The following is a 21,897-nucleotide window of genomic DNA, read 5'->3' as shown; positions in this document are numbered from 1 at the left end:
AACTGAAAGTGGAGAACCGTGCTTGACGGCGATTCTGCATTCATTTGCCATCAGTGTCACACAGCTGTAAAATTTCAGGATTGACAATCACACTTGACATGTAACTGTGATTACTCAAACACTCTAACACATATAGGAAAGCATAATGGAGTAGAATCTTGATAAACGTAAGTAGTTCATTAATATAATTTAATATGAAAATTGATTTGGTATTGAGCTCATCGAAGATTCTTGCCATTATAATCAAAATAAAGTTAGATCCTCTTATGAAAAATTGTAATATAAAATTACAATGCAGAAGTTCTAAAATCAAAACATTAATTTTATATTTTAATAATTTCTACCACTGAGAATATTTTTTCCAAGTTCTGCTTCATGATGTTACTTTCCATACTTATTATTGTGTACCACACTCATTTTGTTGGAGTTGTAAATTCATTTATAATTTGGAGTTCTCTTCAGTCATTAGTACTCAGCTAAAGCAATTAGGTACTATGTCGAATTCCCATTGTGTCAAAAATAGTTCTACAGGATAAAGAAAGCAGAGCTATAATAGCTCCCAAGCTACTCTGACAGTGTTAATAAAGAAGCTCCTTAGAAGCAAAATGAAGGTATGAAACTTATCTACGAAATGAATGGCATAACCGTGATTCCTTTGTGTCACTATATGATCACAGACTAAGGAAACAAATAACATCACATTTTTTAAATTTCAAAAATAACTGAAGATACTATTTCATGTAACGGTGTAATAATATTCAAATGTGAGAAATACATCATGGCTTTAAAAATGTGCCTGCATATTTCACAGTGTGTGTGTGTGTGTGTGTGTGTGTGTGTGTGTGTGTGTTCAGTGTCTCCAGAAGTCTGTGGCCTGTATCATCGCTCATGAGTAGACCCCGGCTGGGCACCAACAGGCTTTCTCCCCTGCCTCTCGCCTCTGAGGAGGCAGGCAGCAGAGGTCAGACTCACCGCGCAGCCGTCATACAGGGCTTTGATGTAAGGGTTGTTATCGTGCGACATCTCCTCATCATTTGATCCTAGGAAACGAAGTGCTTTGTCGTAATTTCCCGATGACATATCATACCAGGCCACGGACTGATGACAGTTGTAGGTGAAATTTTGCCGAGCAGAAGCCGTCAGAAGTTTTAGGAATGTCATTTGCACCATGTTAATGGAATTTCCCTCAACATCTACATACGAAAGCTGGAATAAAAGAATGCAAAGGCACATGAAAGCTCTTGCCCTCTTAGGAAGAATCAACCACTTTTGACAGCAAGCTACACATGCATGAGTCAACAGACCTACTTCAGCCCAGGGAAAAGATGGGGTTGGGGGACATAGAGAAGGGTTCTGGAAACCCAGAGTACCGCCAGGGGCCCCTTGCTACTGTAACCACTGCCAGCTGTGACAACAATCACTTTATCTCTGGCTTCAGGTTCCTAACTAGCAAACTGCAAGGAAACAGTGCTTCTGACTCCAAAAAATGTTCCATCACACTTTTCTTTTGTAAAAAATGTGATAATGAAACAATGGAATGGGAGGGTCTCAGTGCAGTGTTAAGGCTACATGGTTTATGGTGTTTGGTATGCTGGCTCTTCTCAAACCTTGCCTAATGTATGTATTCTGTCCAAATCTTCAGTCACATTCTTGTATGCATTATTTAGGGGCAATGGTTGTGTGAAGGGTCTAGTTGGAGTCCTCTAATATTCAACATGGACATGCCTTTGTCTTTCTGAGATGATGTGGGAATTCACCATTTGCCACCGCACCAGACGCAATGGCCAAGATAACACGAACCAAGGCTCCTTGAGTCAATAGTTTTGTATGTTTAGCAGGAGAAGTCCTAATGGTAAATTATTAGCACCTGTCCTGTAGCATTTTCACAGCTCATTTATTGGGTATAGTACCTTGGCATAGGTGAACTACACATATCTACAGTTTGAAAATTACTGTTTTTATTACTTTTTCTCCTCAGATTGTCAATGGAAGGCATCGATCTGTGACTTTCCTCTTTTACATCATTTTCCTTATTCTTTGCTGACTAGAAGAGGTTAAAAAATTCTATTTGAGAAATAAACTGTAAAGAAAATGAAATAACTCAAACTCAACACATGTAAACACACAGCTTAATCTGTATATTTCTTTAGCTCATAGACAAATAAAAACATAATATGAATATTTGATGCATGTCTTGAAGACTGATTAGATAGTTAAATCAAGTAGAAAACTTCATTAAAAATCAATGCAAATGGGTTTGTACAGGAATAAGTATATAAATTATCAATGTGAAATAATGGATTTTCTAAAAAATTGAGTAGTTGAATAATTATTACATAGACTTTAAATGGAATAATTACTAATTAAAAAGTAGTTCAAATATCTATACAGATTTTGAATGGATTAAAATATGAATTCAGTCTTGGTATTTCATCTTAAAATAACTTTAAAAATTATTAAACTGAAGTGGTAACTTTATGCAACTATTTAAGTAAATTTGCATTGTAGCCCAAGTAAAAGGTAGTCATTTTGCTATATTCTCAAAGGTTAACAATCAAAAAAATAAAACGCTGCACAGCACAAAAAGTCTTATAGAAATAGAGACCAAAACCAAACTAATTTTCAAGCATTCAATAGAAATAGGAGTCAGAGAAAATGGATGGATATTTTGTTCTTTATCCCTGATATATTTTAGCATAATCCATTTCATGACAATATCAAGGATTTAATGAACTTACTCTTTGGTAAAGTTTTAAATTACATTTAGTACAGAACCACTGGCTCTGACACAGTACTGTGGGCTGCTTTAACACACCACAGCGGTCTGACAGATGTCACCCGGAGGGACCCAAAAGGCACGCGGAATCCTTCTTAGTGTAACCCAGGTTTTCAGTCAGGACTGGGAAACCATAAGCAGCGCTTCCTCCATGCAGGTTAAGATTATCATTTCATTCTGAGGTAATAACATACCAGTTTTCCTCTTTTAAATTCACTAAACCAACTTCCTGGTTTCTCTTTTGGCCATGATGAAATTCTCACCTGTTGTAAAGGAACAGGAAAATTATGACTCTATCAGTGAAGTTAGCAAGACGCAGAAGCCCACAAGCTTTCAGACACTGCCTCCTTGGTGCTGTACGGCTGAAAGGAAGGGCGAACTCTGACAGAGTCAGCCAGCGTCAGGAAATGCGGACTGAGCCATTTCCTTCCCAATCTCTGTCCCTCCAGAAAAGATCAGGGAGCTACGTGGCGAAGCCGTTCCTGGGCTGCGGGGCACCAGTGGGCTCCATGGACCACCAGCACGGGAGCACTGGCACCGTGTAGCCGGGACCCCTGAACTGCTGAGGCAGGGCCAAGGGGGGCCACTTTGGAAAAGCCACTGGCAGGAAGAAAATTCAGAATCATCTGGAGATGTCTGTATATTGATTTTCTTTGCAACGATTAGCCAATAGAATGAATTTATAAGCTTCACCAAGGGGATTTTAAACAACCAGCATTAGAGAAGATATCTGCCACTGTTCTACCCTTCCCAGGGTTGACGGCTCAGCACTATCGCCACAGGTCAGGCGAGGTTGGGCGGCGGGAGCTTCTTGTTTCCTGCACCTATGCTCTGCTGTTAAATCACTCACAGCTTTTTTTAGAAAAATAAAAAGTACACACATATTACTTGCTTTGTCTTACCGAGTCTGTGCCCCTCTAAGTACATGCCATTTACTAAAGTGGCATAAAATAAGACAAAATGTCCTTCATGTTATTGTGTTAATTAAATCTTCCCATATTTAAAAATTTGCATTGAATTTAAAGAAAATGTAAGCAATAGTGATGTTATTAAGTGAAAATCAATAATTTGTTTGAAATTACATATTTAAAACATTTTAAAATACTCTTACTTTACATAAGAGACTAAATTTTCGTTTTAAGCATCTTAGGCAGCTGTGAGTTCTATCGGGTGGTAATTGGGCAGAAGACTACTATTCACTAACTCTAACTTGAAAGTTAGCTATGCTGTGTCAGAGAAAGTGGTAGAATTTGAGAGAGCAAGCAGGTGTCTAAAGAATATACAGGGTAGGAAAATAAAGGAAAGAAGCATTTGCTAACTCTGAGTATTACTTTGGTGCCTTATTCATGTTTATGCAAATGGACGTTCTAATTACTCTGTGAGAAAAGCAGATAAATGAAAATATGACAGCGTAACTTTCCTGTTTAGCTCAGTACTGCAGAAACATGGCAGGAACCGAAAGCGGTCGCCACCAACGCCGGCGGGTACTTACTCCCTCAGATCTTTTGTCTGGATAAATGCAAGTCTCACCACCAGATGTGAAATTGCAGTACACTTTGAAGGAATCTCCCGAACAACCTTGGTTAGGATCAATCCAATATTCACCTAGGAGGTAGGGGAAAATGTTATATGCAAATTCATCGAGTAGATATCAAATTTTATTAGAAAAAATAGGGAAAGTAAATAGTCACAGATCTCTTTCCTCATGTTTTTAGGCACTACGTTGTGTACTTGAATAGAGAAGTGACCTTAGGTCTTTTCCACCTCAAATCTTGGTAAGTGGCCCGTATATTCTATAGAATACTTTTTTTAGGCTTGTCTCATACCTATCCACTTTTAGGATTCACCTCAAACATCATTTATACAAATATTAATCTTCTGTTTATCCTTGTGTAACAAGATGCATGCAGATTAGAATCAAGTATTTGAAGCTTAACCTATGCACTCTATTCCAGTTTTGTAATCTGAGTATAATAATCTGTACATTTGCTCCTGGCTTATTCATCTCTAAGAATGGCAGTATTAGCATCTACTTAGCCTCTGAGATCAGACATTTGCCTTATTTTATAGTAAAACCTTATTGCAATGATATCTTTTTCTCTTTGAACAGGGTCCAGAGAAGGAAAGCCGCCCACACAGCTCAATCCAACTGGACCTCAGTGCCATCGAGGAAGGCTGCAGAACAGATGCTGCCTTGTGAGTCGGCGTGAGCACTCTCCTAGCATTACGTGAGCAACACGGGGACTAACTGGGCAAATGCAGCGTTCTGTACACGCACGGCAACGCGTCGTTACAGCTGAGTTATTAGGAGACACAACCGACATGCATCTGATAACTGCTTTGCTTTTGACTGTCATTGTTTTATGTTACAATGTCAAGTAGTACTTTGAATTAGTTCAACAGTCCTGAATTTTTTACTTTTTTAAAAAGTTTACATAGCTGGGTATGACAGCACATGCCTATAATCCCAAGAGTCTGGGAGGCTGAGGCAGGAGGACTACACGGCCACGAGCTGAAGCCCATCCCGGGAAACTTAGGGACTTAGTGAGACCGTGTCTAAAATTAAAAAATAATTTAAACATAAACCACTTGCTAGTTTATTAGGTGGATGACATCAGGCAACTAATTCAGCATACCAGAAACTGCTGCCTTCTCAGAAAAACGGATATGAAAAGATTTTATCAAACAAGTAAAATATTATCCTGATTATCATTATTAAGTAAGTTAGTTACAGTCATTCTGGTTATTTTGTTAAACTAAAAGATAAAACTTTGCCCCAAGTTAACCTGGATTTTTAAAGAGTTGACCTAAATTTTCTGGTTGATACAACAAATACTCAGAGATGCTTACTATTACATTGTTTATATTAGTATAAATTACCAATCACATCAAGTTATCAATATAAATTATATCAATATAACTTGAATCAGCATTAATTATATTAGCGTGAAGTAAACTGCTAACAACCCTTTGCCTGACAACTGTGTGCGTGTACACACGTACACACGCAGGACGTCCACTCTGTGAAGCGGTCACGGCAAAAGACCTCTGCGTTAGCTAGGACCGTCTGGAGACGATCTTGGCAGAGTCTTGAAACTTGAATTAACAGACAAGGATTTCCCAAGGCAGATCATCAATCAAGACGTGGAAACAACTTTTTCTGTCTATAAACTTGAATTAATAATGGCTTGCTTCAGTTTTATTTAGAGCTATATCCACCATTTAACTGCAACGCTCAGAGCTGACAGTGCACTTGCTTTGCCATGCATTATTAACATACCATCTGGGAAGTCAGGGTGGCTGAGCTGCAGGTCTTTGCAAGTCCGGGCTGGATTCGACTGAGTGCCCAGCGGAAACTTCATATGCTCAATGTCTTGCTTCAGGGAATTCAGAGAACCAAATATTTCCTCCATGCCATCCGCATAGTCCAGAAGGTTATCACCCGCATCTGACTGCATGTTTTCAGTGTGTCTTCTGGTTTTTTTGGGTGACAGGATAGGTAAAGGCTGAATGACCTCGCCAGGAGGACCCTGTAAGGAGACATAATGGGAGTGTAATCGTTTACGAAGTAAAATATTCTGAAAGTTTTGTTCTTGCCAGGATAGTTTTTGTTAGAAGAAATTATGGTTGGTTGCCTTGACTTCTCTCTCTGTCTCTGTCAGTCTCTCTCTCTCTCTCTTTGACTTTTTGAGACCATCTTGCTCTGCCGTTCAGGCTGGCCTTAAGCTCACTTTGTAGCCCGGGCTGGCCTCAAACTCGCAGCCACCCTCCCTCTTCACTATCCCAAGTGCAGGGACTACAGGCACGCAATACCACACCTGGCTCTGCTCTGACTTCAAAACCCGAAAAATACACAAGAGAAATAAAATGTGATTTCCTCCAAGAACAATCTAGTGGAAAGATTGCACACGTTGCTTGGCTGCTCACGCTTCGCACAGTCATGTTGTGCAGGCATGTGCTATGCTTGTTAGTCCCTTCCTGCTAGGTAGGCTTATTTTAATGTCTTATAACCACAACTATATTTTAAAGTCCCTGGAGATAAGAACAGCATTTTAAAGCTCTCAATCTATTGAAAAATTTCTGAATTTCATAATAATCTGAAATCCTAAATTTAAAAATATACACCTATTAGCATGCTTCAATTTGTATATTTTAAAGATTTATAAATTAACATTTTAAATAAACACAGGCTTAAATGTACATACATATATATTTATACAACAGTCTGTATTATTGTGGGTTAAACTGTACCTCACAATAAATAAGAAATTTAATTCCTAAACATCAGCACTTCAAAATGTGATCTTTTATGGCGAGGTCATTGAAGACATGACTACAGAAGACGAGGCCAGTAGGGTAGCATGGACTCCAGCACCACTGATATTAAAAATGAAAAATTTGGAAATAGAGGTACATACGAAGAAACGACCAAGCGGAGAAACAGAGGACAAATTTAACCCACAAACCAAAGAAAGGCTGGGACAGATATTCCCCACAGGTCCTTCTCCCACCAGGAGAAACCACCCTCACACCGGGACGTCGGCTTCCCAGCAGAAGGACACGCGAGGCGACTGCTCCTCTGTTCAGGCTGTACAGCGTCACGACAGCCGGAGCAAACACACACACATATGGCTTGCAACATTTTAGTTCAAGAAAGGTCACTAAATATTCTTTCAACGAGATATATTTAATTCTATCATTTAATAGTGTATGAAGCTCAGTATAAATCTAGTAAATAATAAAATCTAGTAAATAATTAGTTATTATTATTTTCTATACTGTGCACTAGAAAAAATGGCTAGCATCTGAAATTTTGGTTTTTTTCCTAGAGTCAGATATAAATTTATGGTGGTGGCATCATTTCAAAATATAACAAAAATAAATGATCCTTTTGAAAAACTGAAAAGATTTTCGTAATAGTAATTACATTATCTTTATACTAAAAGTGAAATAAATTCAAAGACAAGTCTTAGGACACAGACTTAATTGCCACAGTTAAATTTTCTATGAAACCAGAATTTGGACAGACATGTGGTTTGCATCTACCTCATGAATTCAGAGAAACCAAACCGTTTTTCAGGTACAGACTATCAGAGCACCACCCTGTTCACACGGACGTACCGGAGGCCCAGGAGGCCCTGGAAAGCCGTTATCACCCTTCTGGCCAGCGGGTCCCTGTTAGGAAGAAGACAGACTGGGCGTGAGAAGAAACACAACAGTGGGACAGGCGCCACTGAAAGACCTACTGGCAAAGGAGGAGTACTTACGGAGGAGCCTTTGTTACCCTTCGGGCCTTGGGGACCCTAGAAGCGCAAAGGCACAGCACAGATCAGAGTCTGCATCGTTCGTGTCTTAGGTCGGCATCACCCCAGGAAAGTCTTTTCCACTTACCGGTAAGCCAGGAGGCCCAGGTGGGCCGATGGGACCAGCAGGACCTGGAGCTCCCTAGTGGGAAAAGCATCTAATTTAATGTGGTTTATTTCACTATTCTATTTTCAAGATTAACATAAAAATATACATTCTAAAAGTTAGAGAATGTGAAAATACTTAGGCATAGGAGACAAAGCTTGCATTGGGAATCAAAAAGAATTTTAGGGGCTGGGAGATAGCTCAGTACCATAAGTGCTTGCCTGGCAAGCGCAAGGGCCTGAGCTCATTCCCCAGTTCTGCAAACAAACAAACAAACAAACAAATTTTAAAGTAACTGAAACAGGTTAGTAGAACAGTCACAATAATCAGTACTTTGCATACTGTTGTCTTCATAGTGGTTATTCACAGTACAAGATGCAGACATGATATCCTGTCCAAACACTATTAGTACAAATCCTTCTCATTGAATTAAGACAAAGTAGCTGTATATCTATCCTAACTATTTTGTAAATACAAATGAAGGGCCATTTTGTATCCTTTTATATATACGGAGGATACAAAATGGCCCTTCATTTGTATCCTCTTTTTTTTGTTTAGTTTAGTCAGAGGTGGGTATTCCATTGCCATTTAAATATTGTAGGTACATGAATTGAACAAAATAATCCCATAAAGTAGTCCATAATAGTAATGGGTTATCCGTAGGACTGGCAATGTCAGAAGTTGTTGACTTGACTTTACATTCAGCTTATCATTGGCTTTACTTTTTATACCTTGTTTTTATACTTCTGTGCTGAATAGTTAAGACCAAGATAAAGCAAGACCTGAATAATAAGAGATGTAAATTCTGTATCTGACAAGGTCAGTTAAATCCCTTCTGGATCTTGTACTCTGAATAACTACTATGAAGACAACAATATGCAATGTGCTAATTACTGTAACTGTGCTACTAACCTGTTTTGAAACTGTCTCATTGCTATTTGTTTCTCAATAAAATTAATAAAAAAAATAAAATGCTATTTTCTCTACAAAGTCTGAAACAGTAAGAGGTCAACAGGTTTTAAATAAATGTATTTTTATGAGTTAAAAAATAAAGTAATTGAGTATCTCTCATTTGCTATAAATTTTCATAGTAAGTCTATAATGTAAAGATTGTATACAAATATATCTTTATATCCTGCAGCCTATAAAATAACATTTGCAGATAAGGATTCAATACTTCTGAAATGTAATTTCTATGTTTTTAAGCTTAAATCATATATTACATATATAATGTATGTATTTTAAAGTTAAATAAAAATCTTTTTAAAGCACCACTGACTAAAACAGATTAAAGATGCTCTGAATTACTCAGTTGATCATGTTCAAGGGAGGGAAGGAAGGAGGGAGGAAGAAGGAAAGGGAGAGGGCAAGGGAGAGGGAGAGGGTCAGGGAGAGGGAGAGACGGAGGGAGAGAGGGAGGGAGGGAGGGAGAGAGGGAGGGAGGGAGGGAGAGAATTGCAGGAAAGGAGCAGGAAAAATCCCGACTTGGCTCACTCACCCCATCCCCCTTTGCTCCCGGAGATCCCTGAGTTCCAGGGAGCCCTCTGTCACCCTTTTCCCCCTGCTCTCCTGGAGGACCAATCAGGCCAATTAAACCAGGATGCCCCTTTGAGAGAGATAGAAAAGCATTAGTAACTCATAAATTATAGTTGTCATTTCATTCTAGTCATAAAATATTTGTACATCAAACACATAGAACAAAAGCAATAGAAGGCACACTAAGGTCACTGTACTGGAGGGAATGTGGAGTTCAGCTTCCGGGCCCACTTGACTGCGTCATCTGCCACTCCCACCAGGCCTGGCCATTATTAGGGATGAGGATATTAGGGAACAAAATGCTTTCTAAAAATAGCATCTTCAGTGTTTCACTGGAGGATCCCTCAACTTAAAGAGCTCATTAAAAACCACAAGTAATACTGATGAAATAAATATTTGAAAACATTTCAGTAAGAATCTCATTAACATACATAATCTTCTATTCTTAAGAGACTGCAATTTTTAAAAGACATTTAGAGATTTAAAAATAATTCAAGCAATATTAATGCCATTCTTAAAAATGCCTATTTTTTCCCTTTGATGCAACATAGTAGTATGAACCCTAGGAGATCCAATTACTACTTGAAGATATTTGTGGTTTGTTTTTTAGCTTTATGTTGAGAAACACAAAATTGGTCACTTTATCATTCCATCTGTTTATTTTCTGAAGACTTAGTCTAGTATAACCACATGTTCTTTCCATATGGCTCTTAAAAAGGAAACATTGAAAAGATGTGATACTGAAGTTAGTGCTTTTTTCACAATTATTTTCCATACTTTTTTCTCTAAATATGCCCGGGAGGCTGACAATTAGTAGCCCCCCACTGGCTGGAATGACCAAGATACTTTAAATTTCCTTGTGAAGGACTGTAATTTGCAAAAGCAATCGCTGCTCCTTTCATTACATCAGCACTGTAATAACGCATTCCTCTCACCTTTTCACCCTTGGAGCCAGGGTCACCTTTGAGACCAGGTAAGCCAGGAGGTCCCTAAGTAAGAAAAACAGAAAAACACACGACATGTTGTTACTTTCATGGAGCTAGGACAGTGGCGGAAACACACAGCCGGAAGGTCAATGCATAATGATGAATGCTAACTGAATTTTTAAGCTCTTATCTTAATCTATATATGTGAAACATCACAGTATAATTTGTGATGATTTTATTAAACTATAACATTGATCATTTTCATTAAGTATATGAGCTTAGAAAAAAGGCAAGGTTTACATGGATTTCAACTGACCACAATACATTTTTGATTAACTAATTTCAATCAGATATTAAATTATATGTCCATGCAGGGACTGGGGTTTGATCCCCAGCACCACATGCCCCGCTGGCCCCGCTCCCAGGCATGCTGAGCTGGCCACAAGGCGTGGTGTCGCACGCCTAGAATCCCAGCACTGGGGAGGCTGAAAACAGAAGGATCACCACGAGGCCGAGCTGCGTAGTGAGACCCTGTATCAAATACATAAAAATAAAAATTAAAAAATTATACATCCAGTCAATCCAGTAATTTGATGACAAATTCCATTTCAAAGGTTATAATATCCTTATTAAAAAATTTTAAACCCTCAAATTTATACCAGTCAGTTCCTCTCTGAAAACCACATGGGCCAGGGAGATGGCTCAGTAGAGTAAGTACTTCCCTGGCAAGTGCAAGGGCCCGAGTTAAATCATCGGTCCAAAAAAAAAAAAAAAAAAGAAAGAAAGAAAAAAGAAAACCACAGAAAAAATTACAGCAGGATTTTAATTTTTTTTTTTTTTTTTTTAAATTCCAATAGCGGTCTGCACGCAGAAGGTTCTTACAGTAAGACCTCTTTAGTCTCCACAGTAATCTCAGGGAAAGCACTATCTGTGTCCTCTAAAATGTGAGAGAGAACCTGGGAGGTTCAACTTGCGAAGTCCAAAGCTAAATTTCAAACCCAGGCGTGTGGCCCGAGGCCAAGACAAGTGACTATGGGCCACGGACTTCAGGGTGAGGACAAGCCAGCAGGCGGCGGTCCTACAGCCCGAGGAAGGAGAAGGACGACACTCCAGGACCTTCACGTGGGTTAGTGGGCTCCCGACGAAGGCACGCCTCTAAGATGCGGGCCATACCGACGCTGACCACTCCCAGGAGGACAGGCATGCACTGTGAGAAACGTTCTTTAAGTGACTCTGAAGACAATGGCCAAAACTTGTAAGTACTGAACTGAAAACCCTTACACACGAGTCGAAGTGGCCTGGCTAAGTCTGCTTAACTGCCGAAGAATAAGTATTTTAGACCACGTGGTATTTGATGATTTTTCTTACTCTTGAATACCAACAATATCAAAGAGACTTAGGCTTGGAAAACTGTGGGGAATCACCTAATGATTAGGATGCTATGTCGCAGAAGCATGGGAACTGCTATGCATTCTGAGAGGACTTTAAGATGATCAATGGTGATGTCATTCATTCCATTAATAATGAAACAAATCCAGAAACATTAATTTTATGAAATCACGAAGTTCACCAATGGAAGAAGCAAGAATTCAACCTCAAGTCTGAAGAAATCATGCCGCTGCCCTGAAGAATCCTCTCTTTCATCATATAACAGAATGAATCAAAAGGTAGGCTTTAGTTAACGGTTATTCACTACTTACTGCTCAGTATACATTTGCAGATAAATTCTTTAGTTTTTGAAATTTTCATAACAGTTGGGAATATTAGCTTTTACATAATCCCCAATGATGATAATTTCACTTGTAATTTATAAAATGAATTCCATATCTAAATGACTTATAATAACAAGGAACTATAATAGTCACATATATAATCATATTGTAATAACTCATAACCCAATGCTGTATTTATCCATGTATGTTGCTACATTTTATGAAAATTATGACATAGATCCAGAAACTAAGTCAGTCTCTCCTTTTCCTCATGAAAACACTCGACTGATGACCCTAAACAAACTTTTTCAATGCATAAATTGATGTATTACAACTTGCAAAGTAACACACAATAGGCTTCATTATCTGAAAATATTAAAGAATATCTACAAAGCAATTCATGTCACTGGGAGTCGGAATCTTTTTTTTCTTCCCCTGTGGTATCAGGGATTGAACTCAGGACCCTGCGCCTGCCAGGCAAGCACTTATTCTAAGACTCTGCTATCTCCTGGCCCTGGAAGTCTTGACATTAAAAGGTGATGTATACATGCGACTCAGGCAAAGAAGGCCAAGATAATTCCCAGCAGTCACTAAACAAGGCACAGGCAACAAAGCACACACCTCTGTGCCTTCTGTGGCCTTCAACTGTACTGACTGAACTAAATTATTTGCTGTTTTTAACAGATTTTGATCATGGGGCATAGGAAGCAAATGGTTTTACCCTCATCAATTTCAATCTTACGTCATCATCATTTTATCTGCCACTAGGCCACCAGGAGTAATTTTTTCCCATACTACAGCAGCTGTGGTTCTTCAGGATGAAAGGTTTCTTAATGTGCCAGCACACGAATTTTGTGAATTTAAAACACAAGGGGTATGGAGCTGACCCAAACAGTGTGATGCAGGGCAAGCCGTGTGGGTTCGGCAAAGAACAGGCCTGGCTAAGACGCAGTCCTACTGGAAAGTGGAGTCAGCTGAAAGGACATCGTCTGCTTTTTCATTTGCAAGCTGGCAATGACAGCTCCCACCTCAGGAGGCTGCTGGAGGACGGGTGGATGAGCTGCCACGCTTGCTCTAGGTCCCCAAGGCCTCACGCCGTCACAGTGGGCTTTGCAGAGGCGGCTGGAGCCAGAGTGTGTGACGTCTGCACTGACTCACGGCGCAGCGCTGGGGTCACGGGTGGGCGTGCTGGCGGCCAAGAGGCCTGCAAACACGAGGCGCCAGAGAGCCGCGCGTGTCCCCTGCTGCTCTGCTGCTGCTTGTGCTCCATGAACTGCTCTCTTCTGTGATGCCACCCTGCCTTGGAGCCAGCCAGCTACAGACTGAAAGCTCTAAATCTGTAAGCTGCATAAACTTTTTCCCATTTAACTTTGGATGGCTGGGAGTTTCATTTCAGCAATGAGAAAGGTCTTTTCATTCCTTTGTTCACGAACCCTCTTTCTCCAAATGAAATGCTGTATATCAGAGTGAGAACAGTATTAATATTCCTTTGTAAAAGTATTTTGTGCCATTTAATGTATTTTATACTGAATTCATAAGTGAATTTCAAATTATGTATGGATATAAAAGTGGGCAATTTATAACTGCACTGATAGGGATTTTTTTCCCCACACAAAACACAGTGATCGAAACATAGGTGAATGTCCACGTTTAACAAAATTATTATTGGGCCTGGCATATAGCTCAGTGGCACAGTGCTTGCCTGGCATGCAGGAGGTCCTGAGTTCAATTCCTGGTACACACCCACCGCCACACACAAATATTATAGTGCCACTAATTCCCTTCAAATCCTCCCCTTGCTTCAAACACACTCATTCAATCATTTCTTTCCATTTTCCGAAGCTTTTCTGGAAGCCCTGCTTCCTCTCGAGGACAGTGAGGAGCGCTGCCAGGACTGCTGCTGTGGAGGGCCATCCACAGGCAGGCGGGCAGAAAGCCCACGTGGCTCGTCTCCACGCAGCCTCCTCCCACTGCCGGCGCTTTCCTCGAGCCAAGGGGGCTGAGGGGTAATCGGCTTGAACTGGTTCCGACGTCCCTGCAGCCCTGACACTGAAACTAAGAACGCCGCTGAACCAAGACGTTCAGGACTGCTTCGGAAGCTGACGGGATAATGAGATAGGTGAGAGGCAGCCAGGGGAACATCCTGCCCAGGGTGCAGGCCAGTGGATCACAGGCACTCCAATAACACTGTTTTAAAAATGTGAATATTCATTTTAGCTTTTTATCATCCCTCCTCATGCTGCAAACTCTGAAGTTCTTCATGCGCCTAACAATATTTTTCTTTTCTTTTTGGTGCAGGGTCTCACTACACAGCTCGGACTCCTCGTGATCCTCCTGCTTTCAGCCTCCCACGCGCTGGGATTACAGGTGTGCACCACCACGCCTGGACTCATCGCTGGCTCCGTGCACCTGCGGGCGGGGCCGGCGGGTGTGAGATGCCAGGGAGCGAAACCTGGCCCCTGCACTCGCCTGAGCAAGGGCTCAGTCTACTGACATATCTTGCCGGCCCTAACAATATTCTTCTAATAAGGAAAAAGTGTTAATGACCAAATGTAAATCTATGTCAGTGAAGTTACTTTTTTTTTTTTTGTATGGAAACAAGCAATCATGCTTTTCTTAGTTAAATCACAAATGGACAAATAGTAAAATAAGAGAGTTGCGCGTCCACCTGAACCCCCTGAGGTGACCTCAGCTCGGCACCACCTCCAGCTGGCGTGGCACCTGTGCACCTGCGGGAAGCCACCCTGGGGCCTCAGCTGGTAGGCAGCTGCAGGCTGCAGCCCAGCAGCTGCGCCGGGCTCCGTGCTCACCAGAACTCAAGCGCTGCCGAGTGGCTGGACTGGTGATGAACCAAACCGACACAACAAGAGCAGCGCGAAGAGCCTGACACAGTAAGCTAATGTGACTTCTGTCGACTGTCTCACATGTGGGCGTGTTTTGAGGCAAGTGCTCGCTATAAAATGTAAGGCGGCCTTGAACTCCCTACGTATCCCAGGTTGGCCTCAAATTCCTCCTGTCTCAGCCTCCCTAGTCCTGGAGCTACAGATGTGCACCACCCCAGCGGTGCTACTTATTTTTTCCTGATATTTTGTGAAATACCTAGTGAATCAGCAAATGAGAAAAAAGAAAAACTGGTAACGCTGGCCATGAGCATCTTGAAATAATTTTACTCAATTCCCTAATGGAATGCTTAAGAAAACGGTAAGAGTGTAGCAGGAACAGTCAAGCAGAAGCTTCTTGCGGTGATACCAGCAGAGCAGGCGTCAACCCGGTGTGAGCACCAGGCAGCACTTAGACATCTGGTCTCACAGTGCTAAAACTGTAACAGTAGAAAAGACACACACGTACCAACGGCAGACACTGAGAGTACCAGTTAAGCTCGACATGTGGGGAAAAATCAATATAAAATCAGATTAAAATAGATAAGCCTGTATTCTCATTTTTAAATCAAACTCTCAAGTACGTGATTCACTTTACAAATTTTGCTATATGTGAGAAGACTGATCCATATTGCTTGTTGGTCATCAGCATTTAACTCACTTTATACTCCACAAATTATTGAGTCTATCATTTATTCTTTGAAATAATCTAAAAATAACTATGTCTTAATATTATGGTCCTGAAAGAAAAATCAGGCTTACAAAATCTACACAATTTTTGAGTGACACAGTGTTAATTATTAGTTTTATTTTATTTATTTATTTTTTTAACTATTATTTTTATTTTTATTTTTTGTGGTACCAGGAATTGAACTCAGGACCCTGCGCTTGCCAGGCAGGTGCTTACTCTACTGAGCCATCTCTCTGGCCCTTAACTATTAGTTTTAGATGTGTTACAGATATATATCAACTTTCTCAACTCCCTCTGATAGCACAAGCCACAATGACAAAAAGGGCAAAAATTGCAAGTTGAATTGTTCAGGTTTTTTAATGAATACAGTATACATTATTTGTATTTTAAAAGTATTTTAATTCCCCTATAAATACTATTCATGAGTGAGTTAGAAGATATTAAATCCTATAAATTAATAAACTCTCATGAAATTACAGACTCTATATAGGGGCGTATTTTCCAGGGAAAATCAGTTTCATGTTTTCATCAGCTGGAAATAGATACTGGTGGTGGTAGGGATTGAGAGAAGGTATAAATATCCCTCTGAGCCAGGATCAGATCAAAAGCATCAACTCTGCGTATAAACCGGGTACTCCAAGTATGCATGTTTTCTCTTTCCTCTTTACAGTACTGTAAATTGAACACTCCAGGGAAATGCATAGTTCATCTGCAGTGAAGAGGACGGAAAGCAGGGACCTGCCGCCGAGCGTCAGGAATGCTCGACCACGCATTCCCGTCAGCGCCTGGCTGCACGGCTCTCCGCCTGAATCTGCACCCCCAGCTCCAGGGCACTGGAATTCAGGAAATCAGAGAGGCCGTGCTGCAGAGCGTGCATAAAGCGGAGAAACAGCGCTTGCTATGAGACAATGTGGCACAAAACAAACGCGCTTTTTACCAATCATTAGGGAGTGCTGTGCTGTGCAACCTTGTTTACAGAGTTTAAAGGTAACATTAAAGACAGCATCGAACTATAACTCAATAACTCATCTTACATTATATTCAGACTTTTATGTTTGAAAAAGAATGCTATCAGATATTTTATTTATCATTTTGTAAAAGAGAATATATGACAATATTAAACTTATCTTAAGAGAAATAGTGAATAGTTTTCAGCTACATATAGAAAGAAATCGCTTAAAACTGTTTATTGTGCTTTCCAAAGAGTCAAATGCTATTTTTTAATTTTTATTTATTTAATTTTATTTTATTCTTTTTTTATGTGGGGTCTCACTACATAGCTCAGACTCGTAGTGATCCTCCTGTTTTCAGCCTCCCCAGTGCTGGGATTACCGGCACGCGCCACCATGCCCAAACTTGTTCGCTGGCTTTACACGCCCTGGGGGTGGGGCACGTGGGATTGGGGATCAAATCCTGGTGCCTGGGCTTGCCAAAGCAAGCACTTAGTCTGCTGAGCCAGCTCACCAGCCCAATACTAATTTTTAAAACTCATTCTAAGCCATCAGTTCTTATTTTGCAGCAGACAGAACATAGCCACCACGATCTTCTCTGTAAATCACTCAACACTTTAAGGCGGCTCTGCTTTACTGCAGTCTGAAGAATCTCCCTTTGCCCCTGCACTCAGTTTGAACCTAAGGCCTTCACACTAAGCCGCATTTAAGCAAAAACAATTACACTGCATTACAGTCCGTATGCCTGCCTTCAATTTACTGTGTATCGCAGGGTGGCCTCAAACTTGTAATGATCTGCCCTCCTGCCTCTGTCCCTCTGAGCGCCACCCTCACAGGGCCACACCACCAGTTCCTGCTTCTGTGCTGCTTTGATTATTCCTTCTCTCATAACTGTTCTGGATAATGAAGTGAAAATATCTATACTATGATATAGGATGCATATGGTTGTAAGTAAATACTGATGTATTTCTAATAATTAGTGTAAGACAGATTATTTATATAAGGCAGATTATTACACATTTATGTTAAAGATCAAATCCTGTCTTATCACTCTCCTTTTAGCAACGCAGATTTGGAGTCGACAATAAATTGCATCCATGAATAACTCAGTGGTCAGCTAACATGACTGCACTTCGCATGCATGCTGTCCTCATGTGAAGTCTGGGCTGGTGACCAACATTTAATGTTATAATAATCACAGCTTTCTTTGTAACGGTGTTCAGCATCGGATTTTTCGATCTGTACGTCTCATAAGGAGAGCAATCCAGTCAAGGTTCACTGAGTGGCTGTGCCAGCCCTGCGCTTTTCAGTGCCAGGGAACACAGCGTCATTTCACGCACTTCGGGGCAAGGTCTCTACTAGGAAAACTGGTGGCTAGGCCACCAAGGACGTTTTAGTAGAATCGGAAATTTTTTTCATTTAAAGGATGTAACAAGGAAAATCATAATCAAATGGCATATTTTCTGTATACCTATCAGTCAAGATTATTTTTCTGTATTTAGGGTTCAGTTATGCATTTCCTTGAATATTATATAAAACAAACTTCCTTATAAGCTACAATTTCAAGAATTCTCACATACAAGAATTGTGTTTCAGAACTCTCTTTTAAAGTATAAGAAGATGGGGTCAGGGAAATGGCTCAGAGGAATAAGCGCTTCCCTGGCAAGCACGAGGATCTGAGTTCAATCCCCGGTTCTACCAATAAATAAATAAATAAATAAATAAATATAAAATAAAATATAAGAAGACAGTACTTACTATAGGACCAGGTGGCCCATCTTGGCCTGCAGCTCCAGGGAGACCTTGCTCTCCCTGCAGAAAGGAAAAAAGAAGATTATATCTTACTAACAAAATAATACGCATTTTAAATAAAACTGGAAATACAGAAGCAAAGGAAAGCAAACACAACCTGCTGTCGCACATGAAGAACATTTACAAACACTACAAGCGAGTCTGTATGCTCGTATTCTGGTGTACATGCCTACAGGCAGGTCCACAGATGCATTCGTCGATAGAGACACAGATTCATCGCCAGAAACAGAGGCATGCATGCACGTATTCCACCCTTAAGATGTCAAGACTTACTTTTTATTCTGCTTTTACAAGTCTGAATTTCACCAAGCACTTACTACGTGACATACTTAAATATTTTAAGAAGTATATGAATTTATTGCCTAACACTGAATTCTTATTATATTGAATTCCTACTAATAATATCAATGCTATAGGTTATTAAAAATACCACCATAAACATATTTATTAATAATTATTTCAGAAATAAACTGTCACCAGAACAGCATATTTTAGCACTGTTGCTCACCACAGGGCCAGGGATGCCCCGAAGTCCTTCTGGGCCAGGCTTCCCAGCAGGGCCCTGGGGACCCACAGGCCCAGTTTTTCCAGGAGGGCCTTCAGCACCTGCTTCTCCCTGTTAGAAGACAAAATATACAAACAGATGCAAAGGCAGAGAACGACATTATGCTACTTCACGAGGCATGCTGAAGTGCTCCTGGAGGTACTCGTGACAATTTCCAAACGTCCAACCCGACAGATGTGTGTTACCTTAGCCCCCTTCTCGCCTTGTCTTCCCTCCGCACCTGCAGCTCCGGGAGGACCCTAAAACACAAGCGTGAATCTTAAGTAGGTTCACCATATGAAGCTCATGCAAATAAACACTTATTTACTAATACTCCAATGTAATCTGCAGCAGACTCCAGCACACTGTAGTTTTCTAATGTTATTTGTTTTGACATGAGATGCAAACCCCACAGCGTTTATGGGCAACTTTGCACATGGATGAGTCAACACGGAGACTGATCAGCTCACAGAGAAGCACACCAGAAAAATGCAAGTGAGGAGGAGAAGAAGAAAAGCCCACAATGCGGATGGATTAAAACAGCTACTGAATGTGAGAGTCATTATTATGTTGAATTAGTGGGAATTAAAGCCTACGCGTATTTGAAGAGTGGCATCTTTCTTAACCTAAGAACATATATATGTTCATGTATTTTTATAAAATCATGTCCCAGCCTAGGAAACATGACATTTAAACATGATGTTCAGTGAACAGAATATTTTCATTTTTGAAAGTACAGCAGTGCCTGGCTATTTCGTGGTTTGACTTTTGTAGTCTGTTTTGTGGGTTTTCAAAAAACATTAATTTAAATTATTCATTGCCGGGGAGATGGCTCAGCAGAATAAGCGCTTCCCTGGCAAGGGCAAGGGCCTGAATTCAATCCCTGGTTCCAAAAGAAAAAAAAAAAAAAAAAAACCTTATTCATTGCAGATTTTTTGCTATATTGTGGGATTTTGCAATACCTACAGTATACATATGTTGTTAAAACTGCATTGGTTTACAAGTTTGGAAAATGGTCAAGAACATTAGAAGTGTTTTTTAAAAGTGCAGGAAAGATTTATAAGGGTGTTGGAAGGATTTATAAAGCCTTAATATATACTGAAATAAATATAACATCACTACTTTGCTGATTTTCACCCATCGCGGGGCTGTATGGAACGTTAGCAGTGAGGGGCCACTGCATGTGTCACAAAAATAAGTAGCAGTTAAAATGTGCCAGTTTTTGCAACACAGTAATAGAGTACAATTTAAAAAGTTACAGAAAGATGTCACAAAAAAGGTAAGCAAAAAAGATGGAGTCAATCTTGTTTTCTTCGTGTTTCAGGTTGCTCCATGACTGTCCTCTGAACGCTGGATTTGGCAGGAGCGAGCAGGCACAGTGATGCCGCTTCACGAGAAGGCTAAGCATGAAGACAACCACCTCTACGGCAGGGATCGTCTTAACACGGCTGTCTACGTGCCAGCTTCATCTGGTCTTTTTGGGGGGTGCTGGGGACTCGAACTCAGGACCTGGTGTTTGCCAACCAGGCTCTGTGCTGCTGAGCTACGTGGTCCTTAAATTCACATTTCAAGTGAATATCAATTCATCAAATACCGAAAACTCCGCAAACTCGTTTTTTTTTTGAACTGGGGATTGAACTCAGACCCTTCTGCTTGCCAGGGAAGTGCTTGTTCTACTGAGCCATCTCCCCGGCCCCCGCAAACTCATTTTATTTTAATAAGCCCATGAAAACATTAGTGAGTATCCTTTATTATCAAGACTATAACCTCATGTGTTACTGCGCATTCAGTGTGCTTCAACATAAAAGTGATGCATAAATTCTATGAGCAGCGTCCCAACGTGGTACCCATGTATGAAATCATGCCCCCACACATAACCACACATTACATGTTTTAACTGTTATTAAGATGTCTGTATCATTCCACAAACTTCCATTTCTTCAATGTTAAAATGTAGACCTATAAAGTATCTTGATGTGATATTTAAAACAGTAACCGATGCAAAGTACCAACATCAATTATAACTGGTTTTATTTCTGAAGTATAAGTAATGTAATTCAGTGAAATAATACACTACCCTTATTTAACGCTGATCATTTTCCTTTAAGACAACCGCATGAATATGCACACTTGCAGCATCAAAGTACCTCTTTTACAAGCTACACTTTAAAGATTTATCTATATATGCTTTTTGAAAAGCAGCCAAACACTAGCTGCTTAATTTAGAAATTACAGGAAAAACCCCTTTTCCTGATAAAGGACAAAAATAAAGAATCTGAATTTGAAGTTCCTGAGGGTTTGACACAACCATACTACAACATAGTCACAAAAATGTTATTAAGGTATTTCTCTACCCCAAAAAGTGAATTCTCTGTGAACAAGTATCTGTCATGATAGAAATTTTTCGCTTGAGTTCATTTTGTCATTTCCTTCTAATTTATCATAATATTGCCTCTGAGTGGTAAATACGTGTGTGTGTGTGGGTGTGCGCGTGTGCCTGTGCATGTGTGCACAGAAAATACTCAAAAGAGAAATACTATATAACGCCTTGTGGGGGTGAAAGTCTCCCTCCAAAGGGATCTGCTAGAAATCTAACCCCAACGCAGCTATGTTAGACGCTGAATTCCAACGGGAGGGGAGTGTGTGTGTGTGTGTGTGTGTG

At 40.3% G+C, this 21,897-nt stretch overlaps 1 protein-coding gene across 1 annotated transcript in view; it reads right to left on the bottom strand.

Moving 5' to 3' along the window:
* Positions 1–879: 879 nt before the first annotated feature.
* Col11a1 (collagen type XI alpha 1 chain) overlaps positions 880–21,897 on the bottom strand; it is a 229,240-nt gene continuing 208,222 nt past the window's right edge. Inside the window, exons 56-67 of the mRNA XM_023721700.1 lie at positions 19,442–19,495; positions 19,200–19,307; positions 18,638–18,691; positions 10,657–10,710; positions 9,684–9,791; positions 8,168–8,221; positions 8,044–8,079; positions 7,898–7,951; positions 6,057–6,306; positions 4,269–4,381; positions 2,971–3,039; positions 880–1,206 (exon numbers count right to left, since the gene is read on the bottom strand). Coding sequence (XP_023577468.1) covers positions 880–1,206; positions 2,971–3,039; positions 4,269–4,381; positions 6,057–6,306; positions 7,898–7,951; positions 8,044–8,079; positions 8,168–8,221; positions 9,684–9,791; positions 10,657–10,710; positions 18,638–18,691; positions 19,200–19,307; positions 19,442–19,495 — 1,281 coding nt within the window. The remainder of the gene's footprint in view (positions 1,207–2,970; positions 3,040–4,268; positions 4,382–6,056; positions 6,307–7,897; positions 7,952–8,043; positions 8,080–8,167; positions 8,222–9,683; positions 9,792–10,656; positions 10,711–18,637; positions 18,692–19,199; positions 19,308–19,441; positions 19,496–21,897) is intronic.

Source organism: Octodon degus, unplaced genomic scaffold (genome assembly GCF_000260255.1).
Source record: "Octodon degus isolate 3935 unplaced genomic scaffold, OctDeg1.0 scaffold00084, whole genome shotgun sequence".
In the NCBI taxonomy this organism is placed as follows: Eukaryota; Metazoa; Chordata; class Mammalia; order Rodentia; family Octodontidae; genus Octodon; species Octodon degus.
This window is presented reverse-complemented; position numbering and strand designations above follow the sequence as displayed.